General features: G+C 43.1%; 1 protein-coding gene across 8 annotated transcripts in view; it reads right to left on the reverse strand.

Annotated features, from left to right (window-relative positions):
* arhgef9a (Cdc42 guanine nucleotide exchange factor (GEF) 9a) overlaps positions 1–18177 on the reverse strand; it is a 528724-nt gene that overhangs the window by 23777 nt on the left and 486770 nt on the right. For all 8 annotated transcript variants that reach the window (XM_038774360.1, XM_038774359.1, XM_038774364.1 and 5 more), the window contains one exon: positions 4195–4263. In XM_038774360.1, coding sequence (XP_038630288.1) covers positions 4195–4263 — 69 coding nt within the window. The remainder of the gene's footprint in view (positions 1–4194; positions 4264–18177) is intronic.

The following is an 18177-nucleotide window of genomic DNA, read 5'->3' on the forward strand; positions in this document are numbered from 1 at the left end:
CGATCGGCTGATCGAGTCTATGTGAACTGTTGATGGACCCTTGTTCTTGCTTGTTCTCTCATTTTGTTTTCTCTCAAACCTGTATATAGTTACCATGTTCTGACACCCTGTACATAGTTGTGGGCCAGTGGGCAGCCACCGTTGAAGAGGAACGATCCGAGAGCACTAGTCATACTACCAGTCTCTTACCCACTCGCACGGGACACCCGCCTCCCCCCCCTCTCCATGTCTGCATTCCCCGTACATGCCGCTCCCCCCTCGGTTCCTTTCTCAACAAGGGGTGAATCTGGTAGTATGACTAGGGGTATTACAGTACCTGGGAGTGTGAGCTGCCATTGGTGCAGAGGGCTCGCTGCCAACTGTCCCAAGTATCATGCTCTCTGTATTCCTATTGGCTAAGTGGAAGATAGCTCCGCCTACGAGGCGGGGTATAAGAACCCGTGCTCCCCTGCAGCCAGGCCATTTCCTGTACGTCTGCTGCCGGGCTCACTTCTTGCTAATTAAAGTCTTTCATTTTGGACTTCACCTACGTTTCATGTCCATTGATTGTGCATCAGACCTTATGATGCAAGGCAGGTCATTGATGAAGCAGCTAAAGATGGTTGGGCCTGGGACACTACCCTGAGGAACTCCTGCAGTGATGTCCTGGACCTGAGATGATTGACCTCCAACCATCACAACCGTCTTCCTTTGTTCCAGGTATGACTCCAACCAGCGGAGAGATTTCCCTGTGATTCTCATTAGCTCTAGTTTAGCTAGGGCTTTTTGATGCCATACTCGGTCAAATGCTGCCTTGACGTCAAGGGCAGTCACTCTCACCTCACCTCTGGCATTCAGCCCTTTTGTCCATGTTTGAACCAAAATTGTAATGAGGACAGGAGCTGAGTGACCCTGGTGGAACCCAAACTAAGCATCCATGAGCAGGTTATTGCCGAGTAAGGGTTGCTTTATCGCACTGTTGATGACTCCTTTCATCACTTTGACGATGGAGAATAGACTAATAGTGCGGTAATTGCCTGGGTTGGATTTTTCCTGTTTCTTGTGTACAGCACTCACCTGGGCAATTTTCCACATTGCCGGCTAGATCCCAATGTTGTAGCTGTACTAGAACAGCTTGTCTAGGGGTGCGGCAAGTTCTGGAGCACAGGTCTTCAGTATAATTGCCAGAATATTATCAGGACCCATAGCCTTTGCAGTATTCAATGCCTTCAGCCATTTCTTGATATTATGTGAAATGAATTGTATTGGCTGAGGACTGACATCTGTGATGCTGGGAACTTCTGGAGGAGATTGAGATGGATCATCCACTCGGCATTCTGGCTGAAGGTTTTTGCGAATGCCTCAGCCTTGTTTTTTGCACATATGTGCAGAGCTCCTCCATCATTGAACATGGGGATATTTGTGGAGCTTCCTCCACCTGTGAGTTGTTTAATAGGCCACCACCATTCACGGCTAGATGTGGCAGAAGCTTTAGTTGACTTCTGGCCCTTCTATCATAGAGACACTGAGACAGACTACAATGGTTGTAATGCTATCTCTGCCAAGAACAGCGAATGTATCAAACACTGCTGAATAGCCTGAGTTGCTCCTGGCCTGTCCAGTTCAACTGCCTTAAATAAACAAACCTTGAGGGTAATTTTAGTTTGCTATTGTACACATTTGCTCTACACCGTTGTGTATTTTCTGGAATATTTGTGTTTAGAACATTGTAGGCAATCAATGCATGAATAGTCTTCTGTCCATTGAGTATAGGAAGTTTTGCCATGCACTGTACATTATTTTTACTACTGGCGAGACAATTAGGTGCAATCTGGTCTCTGTGTTTTCAGTATGTACAGGAAACTTATTTCGTCGGCGCAAAGCTGGAAAACTATCAGGCCAGATTTTTGTATTGGCTCAGAAAAACCCAACAAGTGCACTTTTTCTTCTTCAGAACTTGCATTCACCTTTGTGTGACTTAGTGGGATTTTTGTCTTTTCATACAAGGGTTGGGTTTGCAGTGCATTTCCTGAGCCTTGACGGAGTGCATAAGGAGTGTGGGTACAAAGGCCCATCTTGCAAATCCATCACATCAGCCCAAATCCCAATATTGTTTAAAAGCTCCTTAAGTCTACCTCCTATCCTGCCCTATGTCTTCTCACCCTATATCCTTCATCCCCGCCCCACGACCATGTCACTCCATATCCCTTCAGAGGCACCATGAAAAACTCATGTCACCTCCATTCCCCCCCCCCAACATTGTTTAAAAGCTCCTTAAGCCTACCTCCTATCCTGCCCTATGTCTTCTCACCCTATATCCTTCATCCCCACCCCACGACCATGTCACTCCATATCCCTTCAGAGGCACCATGAAAAACTCATGTCACCTCCATCCCCCCCCCCCCCCCCCTCCCCCCCCACCATGTTTCCTCCATAACCACTCATGAAGTATCCATTCTTTTTGGGCAGCACGGTAGCACAAGTAGATAGAACTGTGGCTTCACAGCGCTAGGGTCCCAGGTTCAATTCCCTGCTGAGTCACTGTCTGTGCAAAGTCTACACGTTCTCCCCGTGTCGGCGTGTGTTTCCTCCGGGTGCTCCGGTTTCCTCCCACAGTCCAAAGACGTGCAGGTTAGGTAAATTGGCCATGATAAATTGCCCTTAGTGACCAAAAACAAAGGTTAGGAGGTGTTATTGGGTTAAGGGGATAGGGTGGAAGCTAGGGCTTAAGACCCAATGGGCCAAATGGCCTCCTTCTGCATTGTATCTTCTATGTTCTATGTATAGTCCTCAGGAGCCATGCAACAGATTAAAACCATTGGTAAGAATTTAGCCTCTCACAATCTGAATTCAAGTATACTATTTCTGAATGCAACCACTATCATTGATACTGGAAAGAAAGAACAATTTACTCCAGTGTAAAAAAGGTAATCCTGTAAGTACTAATTAGGTTTATAAACACATAAGAAGCAATATCAAAGGAATATTCTATTATTATTGCCTTTTAAAGTGTCAACAATCTTGTATAATTGGACCACTGGCTGAGCTAAATCCATTATGAGCTTCAGAACCCAGCCAAGCATTCATAATGCCTGTAGGTGTCATAATTAAAACTTCCAACTACCTTGTGTGTAACTGACAAAGCCAGGTGCCTGCAAATCAATGAAGGGGAGCAGGTGCTGAAATTTGTTTCCAACTTCCAAAGCAAGTTTTTTTTAAACAGCTAATCAATTGACTGTCAGTCAATTTAAATCACAGCACAAAACATGACAGCAGAGGCTGACAGGATAATTCTCTTTTACTTCTTAAATGAGTTATGGAACTTTTGACAATTGTAAAAGTATGACAACACTTCACAATGGTGGTCAATGTGGGGTTAAATTTACCTTTGTAGGACAGATCCCTATGATAAGTCACTGTATTAAAAAGATACATGCTTTGAAGTACAGCATCTCACAGTGACATTTGAAGGTGATAAAACATTTTGTATTTATCTATCGGAAAGTCCGCAACCCCTCAGCAGGCTTTACCCAGCACTCATAACCTTTCCAACGAGATGTGCTTTCTTCGGGCTTCCAGAGCCCATCTCCATCACTCGAAAATATTATGCAGGAGGAAATTAAATTTTCTGTCGTCCTTACAATGGGCACCCAAATGTCACCAACCCATGAAATGGAGACACAAAAATGGCATGGAGTCAGAAAGGCAGAGGACATTTGCTTTTGGAGGAGAATCAAAATAAGAGAATGTTTTGCACCCCAACTCCCCCTTCCATTTGGAGATGTAAATCCAGCCGCTCCCCCCAGTGTTTGTATCTCAAATTTCTCACTCCAGTGATTAATTCTCCAAAATGTCTAAATTTTTTTGATAATTTGTGCTTGTGGACAAAGGTAGCCCTCTAGCATCTCCTCAGCATGAACCTTGTCAAGTGAGTGAGATAGAACAACAATTCAAGCAAGCACTGAAGACATTAAGGTCGAGCCCAACCTTGTTTTAAATCAATGCCCGCACACTTCACATACGATCTGGTTTCAGCCCCAGCTAAACGGGGGCAGACTAGAAATTAAGCCTTCTGTCCTCCTGATCAGCGTGGTTGAGCGTCTTGGCTGACTGGGCCATCAGAGCAGAGCTCTTCTCGCTCTTACTCCAGCAATGAACTTCAATTCTGTAATACTGCCTGTAGAATTAAAGTCAAGTGCACGAATACACACTCACCTTTCTGTTTGCTGACTTTCCGTACAGTCATTGCAGCTTGTCTCTTTTGATATTCCGAGATTTCAAACCCTGAAAAGCATTGTAATAAATTAGAGACTTTCCAAACCAAATGAGGCATTATTAAAGTAATTTTACTTTCATCAAGGTGAATGATCTCAAAGCTGGTGAAATAATTGTTTTACACTTAAGTGTCAGTGACAACCATTTTCAGGTAAGGAATGAGCTGATGCAGGATAAAGTTGCAACTATTTTGTCTCCAAGCTTGGAAAGAGAACTCTTGTTGCATCAGCATATCATATCCTTTTCCTCACCAACAAGTCATGTTTCCTTTCTAAGAGGGGCTGCTAATTTAGGCTGGAAGGTTGAAAATTCCCAGACTTCTGTCAACTAATTATGCTCAAATATTAAAAAAGTACAGTGCATCATTTCCTCCTGTTGCACAGGTTTCAAACTCAGAATGCAGAAAGGAAAGGATAATTTGTGCTCTCTATTTGGTGGTGGTGTGTTACAATTCACTGAGTTGGAATTGTTGTGGCTACATATTTTTGGGGCAGCACAGTAGCATGGTGGTTAGCATAAATGCTTCACAGCTCCAGGGTCCCAGGTTCGATTCCCGGCTGGGTCACTGTCTGTGCGGAGTCTGCACGTCCTCCTCATGTGTGCGTGGGTTTCCTCCGGGAGCTCCGGTTTCCTCCCACAGTCCAAAGATGTGCGGGTTAGGTGGATTGGCCATGCTAAATTGCCCACAGTGTCCTAAAAAATAAGGTTAATGGGGGTTGTTGGGTTACTGGTATAGGTATACGTGGGCTTGAGTAGGGTGATCATTGCTCGGCACAACATCGAGGGCCGAAGGGCCTGTTCTGTGCTGTACTGTTCTAATTCTAAAAAAAAAATTCTAATAATATTCTAATCCACAGAAGCAATTAATTCAAAACTAGTCCATTAAACCATAATTAACATTCCATTTTTACAAAATAAATTTAGAGTGCCCAATTCATTTTTTCCAATTAAGAGGCAATTTAGCGTGGCCAATCCACCTACCCTGCACATCTTTGGGTTGTGGGGGCGAAACCCACATAAACACGGGGAGAATGTGCAAACTCCACACGGACAGTGACCCAGAGCCGGGATCGAACCTGGGACCTCAGTGAACATTCCATTTTAAAGGAACAATCGAGCAGCCTGCAGACACACATCATATCAGAGTTCATTAAAATGCACCAGATTCTCACTGAGAAAGAGTAGTGCTTAATCCAAGATCTCAGGGAAGAGGAGGAAGAAAAATCTTTGGTCGCGATTTAATGCGGCAGAACATGGGACAGGATCAGAGTCCTGTTTCGGGCGCGTTTAGCCATGTGTTTCGCGGCACCTGCAGCGCCGAGAATGACATTGCTATTTAACGGCACTTTGTCGGTTCTTTTTAGCCTCTGCGAGCAATGCCCTGCCAAGGCCACACTTTCATAATTTCCTGCACTCGCCAATGGAGGAAGAGCATTCGCCGAATGGGTGCACTTTAAAAGGCCGCCCCGATCATTTGACCCCACCTCAACATCCCCGCCGTGGTCTCCGGTCCCCCTCAATTAACCAATTACCACTTATGGGGTCCTTGAGCCCCCCTCACCCCACCTCTTAAGGGCCCAATTCCTGGCACGGGCAACCTGGCACCCAGGAACTTTGGTACTACCAGCCTGGCACCATAGCTATGCCCCTGCCAAACCAGCAATGCCACTCTGCGATCCGGGAATTGCCAGGGTGGCATTGCCACTGTGCCAGGTACCAGTGACAAAGTGCCAGGCTGGCAGTGCCAAGATGACTGAGTGTCCACAGAAGTGCAAGTGTACCACCTTGCCTGAGAGGCTCCCCCCCCCACCCCCGAACCTTCCCCCCCCCCCCCCCCACCCCCACCCCCCCACCCCCACCCAGCCCCACCTAGGTGTCATTATACCTGGCCCTGGTTTGTGGAAACCAGTGCTAAACAGCGCCATGGTCTTCTAGGCAAGGCTGTTAATTCCCAGGCCATGGAAGAATGAGGCGTAGGCATATTTAAATGAGCCTAATGGCTTATTTAAATCTTTAAATCTGGACATGTCAGATGGCTCCACAGAATGTGAAAATGGAAGCTATTGGAGAATTTCAAATACCATCAACAAGGAGAGAAGTCCTGATATTTCTGGGCATGAGTGGTTTCTACCAGAAATTTGTGCCACATTTCAGCAGCGTGGTTGCTATGCTACTCTGAACTAAAAAGAACAATGTCAGGAATCATTTGATAATCTGAAGACTGCGTTAACCACTGCAACAGTGTTGATGACACCTAATTATGTAAAACATTTAATATGGCAATTGATGTAAGTGATGTGGGTGTTGGTGCTGTACTGCTGCAGGAAGATGACAAAGGAATTGAAAGACCAATCGGGTATTTTTCTAGAAAATTCAACAATAACCAAAAAACATTTCGACCATTGAGAAGGAGACCTGGAGTTCAGTATTAGCGTTACAAAATTTTAACATTCATGTTAGGAACAATTTATCTGAGACAATTGTATATGCAAACTATAATCCATCAAAATTCTTGGACAAATTTAAAAACCAAAACGCAAGACTTTTTAGATGGAATTTATTGTTACAAGCATTTAATTTACGAATTCGACATGTGGCAGGAAGAAAATATGTGAGTGATGATGGACAATCATGATTGTTACATGTGAAGAGACTAAAATGGACTATACTCATGTTTATGTTTGCCTGTTTAAAAATGTGAAATGATATATCTTATAAAATACAGTGGTATGTAATCTTAAGAAATGTTTAACATTTAAAGGGTTTTTTAAAAAATGTTTGCATTGTTGGTTCTTTTTTTTTAAGGGGAGGTGTGATATATGGAGGATTTTAGGAATATTAGCTTCTAATTATTAGGAAAATATAAGGGTTAAAAGTCTATATTTACATGTGTTTGCATTGGTTGAATTTTTAAAAAAGGACTGTTTCTTGTGAAGGCCTAGGAGCTTCTATGAGCCAGAAGGTGAAATTGACCGAAGGGATGTGGTTTTCAGTCTGGGCCAATGCACTGTGGTTTGACTGGGCAAAGTCCTTGGGCAGTTAAGGTACTTTCGGTCAGCAGAATTAATTTTTTTTCCAGCTTGGAGAGATGATGTTATTGCTGGACGGAGTCAAGGAATGCAGAGAGTCAGGTTTGGAAAGAGAAGAGGTGACGTCTGCTCTCTCTGACACTGAGTTTGCAAATCTATCACAGTAGGATAGTTATAAAATAATAATATTTAAAGCAGAGCAGTCTTGTTTGGGGCCAACGAAGAAGCTGAATCATGCCAGGTGAACCAGCTTTTTGAAAATATTCAGCCAGAGTCTGAAAAGGTTCTAACAGGAACCAAATATGTTTTATAAAACAAGTATAAGGGTGACATGATGGCACAGTGGTTAGCACTGTTGCCTCACAGCACCAGGGACCCAGGTTCAATTCAGACCTTAGGTGACTATGTGGAGTTTGTACATTCTCCCCGTGTCTGCTTGGTTTCCTCTGGGTGCTCTGGTTTTCTCCCACAGTCAAAAGTTGTGCAGGTTAGATGGATTAGCCATGCAACAAATTGCCCTTTAGAGTCCAGGGATGTGCAGGTTAGATTACTGTGATAGGGCAGGGTGGACAGGCGAGTGGACATGGGTAGGGTTCTCTTTCAGAGGGTCGTTGCAAATCTGATGGGCCGAAAGGCCTCCTTCTGCACGGTAGCGATTCTATGACTCTTGTTACTCTATGTTCTCTCTGCCATGCTAATTTTAAGATAGATTAAGAGCTGTATGTTTCTTTCATTGTTGTTTAATGGGAAATTGAGTAGTAGTGTTAAGGGGGTAATTGTAAGCTGTTCTTATCAGGTGTGAAGTTAAAAAGTTTAATATTATATTCATAATAAAATTTTTATTTAAAAATACCAAATCCCTATTTCTTCATGCAATCACTCCTGGCGCGAATCATTCTTCCTGCACAGTCTTTCAAATAACCTAAAATATTGGCATTTCGGTCCAGCATCCTAGGCACTGTTGGGGGTCCGGTCTTGGATCGTAAAAACACCAGGATGATATTCATATGCTCATATCAATTAAATGCGGAGGTTTTGGGTACCTCACAGTATCGTTGATGATGTCACATTCATCATAAACGTTCCAAACTGGGCAGGAATGTTTTTTTAAATTTAATTTTAATTTTAAAGTAAATTTTGCGGGATGTGGGCTAAACTGGCTGGGCCAGAATTTTCTGCCCATACCTAATTGCCCTTGAGAAGGTGGAGGTGAGCATCCCTGTGGGCAGCACAGTTGCACAATGGTTAGCACTGTTGCTTCCCAGTGCCAGGGTTCCAGGTTCGATTCCCTACTTGGGTCACTGCCTGTGTGGAGTCTGCATGTTCTCCACGTGTCTGCGTGGGTTTCAGCTGGGTGCTCTGGTTTCCTCCCACAAATCCTGAAAGACGTGCTTGTTCGGTGAATTGGACATTCTGAATTCTCCCTCTGTGTACCCGAACAGGTGCCGGAATGTGGCGACGAGGGGATTTTTCATAGTAACTTCATTGCAGTGTTAATGTAAGCCTACTTGTGACAATATGAAAGATTATAAAGATTATTATTAAAAGATTATTATTGAACCGCTGCAGCCCATGTGGTGCCGGGACACCCATCGTGCTGTAAGAGATGGAGTTCTCGGGTTTTGACCCAGCAACAGCGAAGGAATGACGCTATATTTCCAAGCCAGGATGGTAAGTGACTTGGAGGGAAACTTCCAGGTGGTGGTGTTCTCATGTTTCTTCTGCCCTTGTCCTTCCACATGGCAGTGGTCATGGGTTTGGAAGATGCCAAGGAACATTGACAAGCTCCTGCAGTGCAACTTGTAGATTGGACACACTGCTACTATTGTGCATCGGTGGTGGAGGGTGCGAATGTTCCTCAGCAATTGGCATGGAATGGAAGCCAAACAAAATAATTAGTGTCTAAGCCCTGACAGATCTTCACATGTAGTTGCAGATCATTCAATACTGATCAGTAATAGGGTTCAGATGGCAGTAGCGATTCTCTGATTCATAATTGAAGGTGAAAACATGGGTTTTGCTGATGAGCAGGGCCAATGTTTTTTGTGTGTGGGTTACTGATTGGAATGGTACCATATGGATAATGATTATTTCACTGAATTTAAGTGGATTCATTTTTATTTTCTTGGCAGCTGCTGGACAATATTTGATATCTGTGGATTAACTCCTCCACAGCTCTGGGCACCTTTTATTGTCAATTGCACCGTAATCCCTGTTGACATGAAAATTCCATTAGGTAGCTGTTCTTATTCAATCTGGCAGACATTTGCTGCTCCAGTCTGCAGCACTTATGGTCCTTGGCAGACAAGTTGCTTTTAACAAATCATATATAACAGGCTCGACTTGGATGTTAACTATCTGGGAAGTTGGCTAAAGTGGGGTTCAATCCTAATCCTTCTCCCTTTTCTCAGGACGAGGGAATGATATTTGAAATCCCGAGCAGGCAGGTCAGTCATCTGCTACAAAGAAAGAAAAGACAGATTCTGAATTTCAGATTTGCTTTCTTCATCAGGACCGATTGGGGCTACTTTAACAATATATGCAATTTTGGTTAAATGGAGGGATTAAAGAAGCTGGAACTTTTCTCCTTACAGCAGAAAAGGTTAAGGGGAGATTTGATAGAGTAAATAAGGTAAAATTCTTTACAGTGGCAGACAAGTCCATGTTGAGAGGTTACAGCTTTAAGGTATCCAACAAAAGAAGCAAAAGGGAGATGGGGGTAGGGGATTTCCTTTTTCTCTTTGGGGTGTTATTATGATCTGAAAGGCTGGTGGAAATAGTTTCTGTATTAACTTTAAAAAAGAAATTGTACAAAGACTTGAAAGGAAAGAGATTTGTTGACAAAGCTGGAAATTGCCACTAATTTGAAAGCACTTTTAGAGAACCAGCACAGATGTGACGAGCAGGATGACCTCCTTCTGTGCTGAATCAGTCTATGATTCGAGGCCGTTTGAAGGACGACCTTCTAGCACGGAGTTCAAAGGGCAGATTTACATTGAGATACTTTGTTTCGACCTGCAGTCTGCAACCAATAACCAGAATTGGGTGCAGATTAGATTGGCATTGATGCATTTGGAAGCACTCCTTAGCAAACCAGTGTCTTCAGCAGAAGGGGGAGAAAAGGGGGAAAAGTTTGGAAAAATTTAACTTGAATAAGAATGTTAATTTCATATCAGTGGGTTTCCCCGTGAGGCATCTGCTCGCTGTGAATGAATGCACATAGGAATGAAGATTAAGGCTTGCCTACAGCCAGACATCAACGTGCGAAATAAGTAATCACTGCTGTTTCTCATTTGAATTTTTTTACATCTATAAGTGAATATTCCAGAATTCCATCTGAAGAAAACATCTTTCCACACTCTGAAAGATCAGACAGCAAGTTATTTCTGGTTCTTAGCACAGATCTAATAAAAACATGAGTCATGATGTTGCTTTCTCCCCATCCAATTATTCCTTTTTTGGCAGGCATTCCTTCTCACTCACAGTCACCTTGCCAGATTCTTATCAGAATAATTCACATAACAGAAATAATAAAGCCGCAATGTAACAATGAATACATCATTAAAGAGGAACACCAAAATATAAATGGCAGCAGCCCCAGTGATGTTAATTTAAGACAATCATGTTCACCACTTTTTGCTATATATGTTGGCATGAACAACGATAAGGCTGTTACGTCCATCGTGTCCATTTCTTCCAACAGATTGCATACAGTTTCCATTGTCATAACCTCTATCTCATAAGGATTTATACAAACATAGGCAAAACATCCAAAAAGGTAAAGCACTATGGCTGCTGCTCCTAATATATTTTTAGAACTTAGATTCAGAAATCGAATAAAAACTGGTCAACTTGGTAAATCATCCTAAATTAGGAGGGAATGGAGCAGTTGGGAAGGAGGATGTATCAAGAAATCTACACAATGGATTAAACAAATGCAAGGGATTGTAATTTAGAAGGAAGAGCGGATGCTCCAAGTATGTAATGGATGATGACATCATTGTTATAGGCAAAGGTGAAAGAGATATACTGCACTCAATTAGCTAAAATGCACAGAAAAATCTAGCTCATATGTTGGTGTAGCAGCAGTGCCCAAAGCAAATAGACTGCAAAATTATATTGCTGGATCAGCAAAGTATAAATCAGAAGATGGTATGCTAAAACTGTACAGTGGCTTAGTCAAACATTGTTTGAGTGCTTTGTTCAACTTTGGTGAACTAGGAACACATGGAGTTGGAATGGTTGGAAAAGTGGCTCCATCAAACTTAATGCAGTATATATCTCTCCATTTATTTATATATATATCTCCATTTATTGTAACCCTCAAACCGATTCTTAACAAAGTATTTATCCAGTAAAGGGTGTGTGAGAAGACAGTTGACTATGCTGGAGTGACACAGAGACTGAGTGAGTAGTGAATTCAGTTCACCTAGTAAGTTCTGGTTAGTCATCTTCAGGCTTTACTATAGATTTTAAATTAAGATCTGACATAGTACTAACCTAGTGTGAATGGGAGAGCATTTGGGTAACAGTGACTATAACTCGGTAAGATTTAAGGTAGTTATGGAACCTCAGGCAACTATGGGAAGCAAGGGAGAAGAGCGCAGGGGCTGTGATGCCAATTTTCAAATCCTCTCTGGGCACAGAATGGAAGAAAGCTAATGTGGTACCATTATTCAAGAAGCAAAAGTGGGGAAAACTAGTTAATTACACGCCAGTGAGTCTAATATCAGTGGTAGGAGGGCAGCACGGTGGCACAGTGAGTAGCACTTCTGCCTCACGGCGCCGAGGTCCCAGGTTCGATCCCGGCTCTGGGTCACTGTCCGTTTGGAGATTGCACATTCTCCCCGTGTTTGCGTGGGTTTCGCCCCCACAACCCAAAGATGTGCAGGGTCGGTGGATTGGCCGCGTTAAATTGCCCCTTAATTGGAAAAAATGAATTGGGTACTCTAAATTTTTTTTTTTTTAAATATCAGTGGTAGGGAAATTATTGGGGAAAATCTCTGCGAGAAAGAATTAATCTCCACTTGGAGAGACAAGGATTAAGTAAGGATAGTCAGAATTGTAAGGGAGAGACCGTGTCTACAAATTTTATTCAATTTTTTAATGTGTAGATGAGGGCAGTGCAGTTGATGTAGTCTGCATGGACTTCAATAAGGCTTTTGACAAGGTCCCGAATGGGAGACTGATCAAGAAGGTAAAAGTACTTGGGAACCAGGGCAATTGGGCAAATTGGATCCAAAAGTGGCTTAGTGGCAGGAGGTAGAGGGTGATGGTCAAAGATTGTTTTTGCGACAGGAAGACTGTGTCCAATGGTGTACCACAGGGCTAAGTGAGAATGACTGCCCTTGTCATCAAGGCAGCATTTGACTGAGTATGGCATTAAGGAGCCCTAGCAAGATGGGGAATTAGGGGGAAAATTGTCCACTAGTTGGAGTCATGCCTGGCACAAAGGAAGATGTGATGGTTGGAGGTCAATCATCTCAGCTCCACAAAATCACTGCAGGGTTCCTCAGGGAAGTGCCCTCGTCACAACCATCTTTAACTTGCTTCATCAATGACCCTCCTCCCATCATAAGGTCAGAAGTGTGGATGTTCGATAATGACTGCACAATGTTCAGCGCCATTCACAACTCCTCAGATACTGAAGCAGTTCATATCCAAATGCAGCGAGACCTGGACAATATCCAGGCTTGGGCTGACAAGTGGCCAGTAACATTCGTACCACACAATGGTCAATGCCAGGCAATGACCATCTCCAATAAGAGAGGATCTGCATCACGCCATGACATTCAATGGCATTTCCATCGCTGATTACCCTCTATCAACAGCCTGGGGGTTACCATTGATCAGAAACTGAACTGGATTAGCTATATAAGTACTATGGCTACAAGAGCATGTCAGAGGCAAGGAATCCTGTGGTGAGTAACTCACCCCCCGACCGCTCAAAACCTGTCCACCATCTACAAGGCACACGTCAGGAGTGTAATGGAATACTCTCTGCTTGCCTGGATGAGTGCAGCTCTAACAACATTTAAGAAGCTCAACAAGCTTGATTGCTATCCTTCCATGTGTACCATCTACAAGATGCACTGCAGGAACTCACCAAGGTTCCTTAGGCAGCAAACTCAAGATCACCACTATCTAGATGGACAAGCGCAGCAGATATCTGGGAACATCACCACCTGGAAATTCCCTTCTAAGTCACTCACCACCCTGACTTGAAAATATGTCACCGTTCCTTCACTGTCACAGGTCAAAATCCTGGAACTCCCTCCCTCCCAGCACTGTGGGCATACCTAAACCTCAGGGACTGCAACCGTTTAAGAAGGCAGCTCAACACCAGTTCTTAAGCACAACTAGGAATTCACAATAAAATGCTGGTCTAGCCACTGATACCCACATCTCATAAAATTAACTTAAAAAAATTATCGGTGTTGGGTCCCTTGCTGTTTGTAGTGTACATTAATGATTGAGATGTGAAAGTAGAAGGTATAGTTAATAACTTTCCAGATAGAACATAGAACATAGAACAGTACAGCACAGAACAGGCCCTTCGGCCCTCGATGTTGTGCCGAACAATGATCACCCTACTTAAACCCACGTAACCCGTATACCCATAACCCAACAATCCCCCCATTAACCTTACACTACGGGCAATTTAGCATGGCCAATCCACCTAACCCATGACATGGATATTGGTGGTGTGGTAAATAGCAAAGAGGAAAAGCTTAGATTACAGGATGATGTAGATGGACTGGCCAGATGGTCGGAACAATGGCAAGTGGAATTTAACCCTGAAAAGTGTGAGGCAAGGCATTTTGGGAGAACTAACATGGCAAGGAAATACACAAAGAATATCGGATGCTAGGAAGTACAAGGGACCAGTGGGACCTTGGGGGGGGCATGTCCATTGACTCCCTGAAGGAAGCAGGATGGGTAGATAAGGTGGTTAAGAAGGCATATGGGACACTTGCCTTTATTAGCCGAGGCATCAAGATTAAGAGTAGGGAGGTTATGATGAAGCTGTATAAAACGCTTGTTAGGCCACAGCTAGAGTACTGTATGCAGTTCTGGTCGCCACGCTATAGGAATGTTGTGATTGCACTCGAGAGGGTGCAGAGGAGATTCACCAGGATATTGCCAGGCTGGAGTTTTTCAGTTGTGAAGAGAGACTGGTTAGTTTGGGATTGTTTTCCTTAGAGCACAGAAGCCTGACGGGGGAACCACATCGACATGTACAGAATTAAAGACGCAGATAGGGTAGACAGGGAGTTTTTCCCCTCAGTAGAGGGGGCAATAACCAGGGAGCATAGCTTGAAAATAAGGGACAGGAAATTTAGAGCGGATTTGAGGAAAAACCTTTAGAGGGTGGCTGGAATCTGGAACTCGCTGCGAAACTCGGTGGAGACGGGGGCCTTCACAATATTTAAGAAGCATTTAGATGAGCACTTAAAATGTTGTAGCATACAAAGCTATGGACCAAGTACTGGAAAATGGGATTAGAATAGATAGGTGCTTGATGGCTAGCACAGACATGATGGCTGATGGGTCTCTTTTTGTGCTGTAAAACTCTATGACTCTAAATCATCACACAATCTGCTCACTAATATGTTTAAGGTTTCATGTAGGTAGAAAACAAGTTCAACTGGAGTATTTTATCAAAGCTGAAAGAAACAATCAGGGTTACTTATCTACTGTTGATTAAAGGCGACACATGTTGTTGAATCTTTTGTACTCAGCAATACTGTTCACAACAATTTACACTGCATGAGAAGAGAGTGCTGACTTGTTGGTATGTAGACTGATTGGTAGAGGTGTTGCTATGGAGAAGGCACCAGTTAATAGTGTTCAACATTACATGTGATTCTGTGATTGGACATGTTCTAAACAATCCTGAGTGTGCTAGGAATTATGCTGACAGCCAATTTAAGATTATCTGTCAGGTTTGTAGTGTGGCTTACTTATACATCTGGATGCTACATATATTCACACGAGGCCCTGTCCTTTGAAGGAAAAAGGAACAGGCACACACATAGCACCTTTTCTAATTAAACAGAATTAGTGACAGCCAATTCCTGGTTCATCCTCCAGTGCAATGCCTTGACCAATCAGAGACAATCTGCCTGGTTTGAATTTAAATGAAGCTCGAAGATAACTGTCAGCTAAGAGTTAACTGATGCATCCTCCACGGTAGTGCCGCTACCAATTTGAGTCCACTTGCCAACCAATCAACATTCTCGTCTCATGCAGTATAAAATGTTTTTCCTTTTACAATAGATTACCTTGTGAATTGTCCTATGGAGTGCAAGATGAAAAGCTTTGACAACAGGTGTCTCCATTTTTCAGCCATACTCAATTTCTGTACTATCGACTGTTGAATAAATTAAGAATACTTAAATAATGGAATGAAAACTGCCCTGATAGCACTTATCTCCATCTCGACCTCAGTCCAATAACCACAAAAATTCTCATCCATGCCGACATCAAGTCAAGACAAAATTTCTTGTTGTAAACCTCCTACACAGTTTGCAAATCGTCAAGTACCATAACATAGAACATAGAACATAGAACAGTACAGCACAGAACAGGCCCTTCGGCCCTCAATGTTGTGCCGAGCCATGATCACCCTACTCAAACCCACGTATCCACCCTATACCCGTAACCCAACAACATCCCCTTAACCTTACTTTCATTAGGACACTACGGGCAATTTAGCATGGCCAATCCACCTAACCTGCACATCTTTGGACTGTGGGAGGAAACCGGAGCACCCGGAGGAAACCCACGCACACAGGGGGAGGACGTGCAGACTCCACACAGACAGTGACCCAGCCGGGAATCGAACCTGGGACCCTGGAGCTGTGAAGCATTTATGCTAACCACCATGCTACCCTGCTGCCCCAGGGTGCCATAACGTCTACATTGTATTCAGAACTGTCCCGCCCTTTCTCACAATGATCTCCAGGAAGCTTTTCACCTCCCAAAAGCCTCCTTCCCATGTAGAAAACCGTTTGCGAGCCACAGCGGTAAGGCATTTATTCACCACTAGTTTGAAGGCTTGAAATTATCAAGTGGATGTACCTTTAAGAAATTAGTGCCCATCAAATAGCTGGAGTGATGTCAATGTGTAGGTGGAGCTGTGCTCTGCTCTGCTTTTACTTTCATTTTGAGCTGAAAAGCTGCTTCGTGGCCCTGTTTAGTTTCACTTTGAGTTGGAGAGCTGCAGTCAAAGCAAGCAGGTGTATACTTGTATCTCTCTACAAGCTGAAGAATGCCTTCAGCTCATTTGATGATTTCAAAGTAATACCTGTTCCTGTAGCGAATTCAAACCTACTGTCTTTGTTAAAAGTATTTTGGCTTATGGATGTTGTCAGGAAAGTTACTAAGGGTGACCGATAGAATATTGTATTTGGGAAATTATCAGTGTTTGTAGTTGATAAGATGTTTATTGTGTGTTTATGAAGTGTTAACTGGATTCATAGAATAAACATTATTTTGTTTTTAAAATACTTTAGATCTCTGTTGCATCACACTTGTAAAGTGGGCCCTTGTGCTCCCCATAACCAAAGTCTATTAAAAGTTGTGGGTCAGGTGATACACTTTATATACTTTGGAGTTTTCTAAACGCTTGCCCATAACAAAATCCTTTCACAAATTTCTCCTCCTTGTGAACTTTCCCTTTCGCTTCTAAACCTAACTCTCAGATCATTCCTTAGATAATTTTCCCCCGAACTTTCCTCAACTCCTTCCTGTTCGTGAAGCACATTGAACTATTTCTCTGTATTTATTATACAAATTCTAATTATTCAATGGTAATGAGGTATATCTTTATTTTAGTAACATCTCACTTTAGGCCAGTGTTACAAATTTGGATTTGTCATAGATACCACCTTGTATCCTGTGGCATGAATTATGCCCTTCACCTTTCAGAGTTGATGCACACTGCCATATATCTATTTGTATGATTCTATGATTTGATTTGATTTGAAGTACAGTGGAAAGTATTTTTCTGCGGCCGAGGGAATGTACACAGTACGTACATAGCAGACAACAGAATAATCAACAGTGAACATTCGCAAATGGTATATCGACAAAGAGTGATTGGTTACAGTGTGGAACAAGGGGCCAAACAAAGCAAATACATGAGCAAGAGCAGCATATACAATAGGGATCTTCATTAAATCCTTCCATATTTTGCCATTATATCTCTACAGTCTTTTTTTTACCAACTATGCAAATCTTTGGGTTGTGGAGGTGAGACCCATTCAGACACGGGGAGTAATGCAAACTCTACACAGACTGTGATCCAGGACCGGGATCGAACCCAGGTCCTCGGTGCCATGAGACAGCAGTGTTAACCACTGCGTTACCGTGTTTTCAAGTCGGCTGTTAACACTGTTAACACTAGAGGAGGTGAAGCATCGATAACATTTCAAGAAGAAGATAAATGGAACATGACTAGGTTGAATAGATGTATAAAGCAGATAGCTGATGTATTTTTCACAATGGTCGATATTCCTGGTCTGAACTGTGCTATGATGCAGATCTCAGTACAAATGTTGAGATGCACCTGCCTGAAACCTCAAATTCCTGATTTAACTGCCAATAGCAGGCATACCCAGGATTCTGTCTCAGTGAAGCAAATGGAAACACTAATGGAAGAGTAAGCACCCTGAGGGTGGGAGGGGGGGGGGGGGGGGGGGGGGGGGTCGAGTGGGGAGAAGGGTAATTGTGATGGGGAGGAGTTGATTTTTGGATCCCCAATAAATATTTCCTAAATAATAACCTTTTATCACCTACAAAAAGAAGATAGTCCTTGTAAGTGTGGGCCGCATTTTCAGTCTGGACCAAAGATTGGGCGCGCATATGCTCCTTGTTAGCGATGACACCT

The sequence above is a fragment of the Scyliorhinus canicula genome, chromosome 17 (assembly GCF_902713615.1).
Source record: "Scyliorhinus canicula chromosome 17, sScyCan1.1, whole genome shotgun sequence".
Lineage (NCBI taxonomy): Eukaryota > Metazoa > Chordata > Chondrichthyes > Carcharhiniformes > Scyliorhinidae > Scyliorhinus > Scyliorhinus canicula.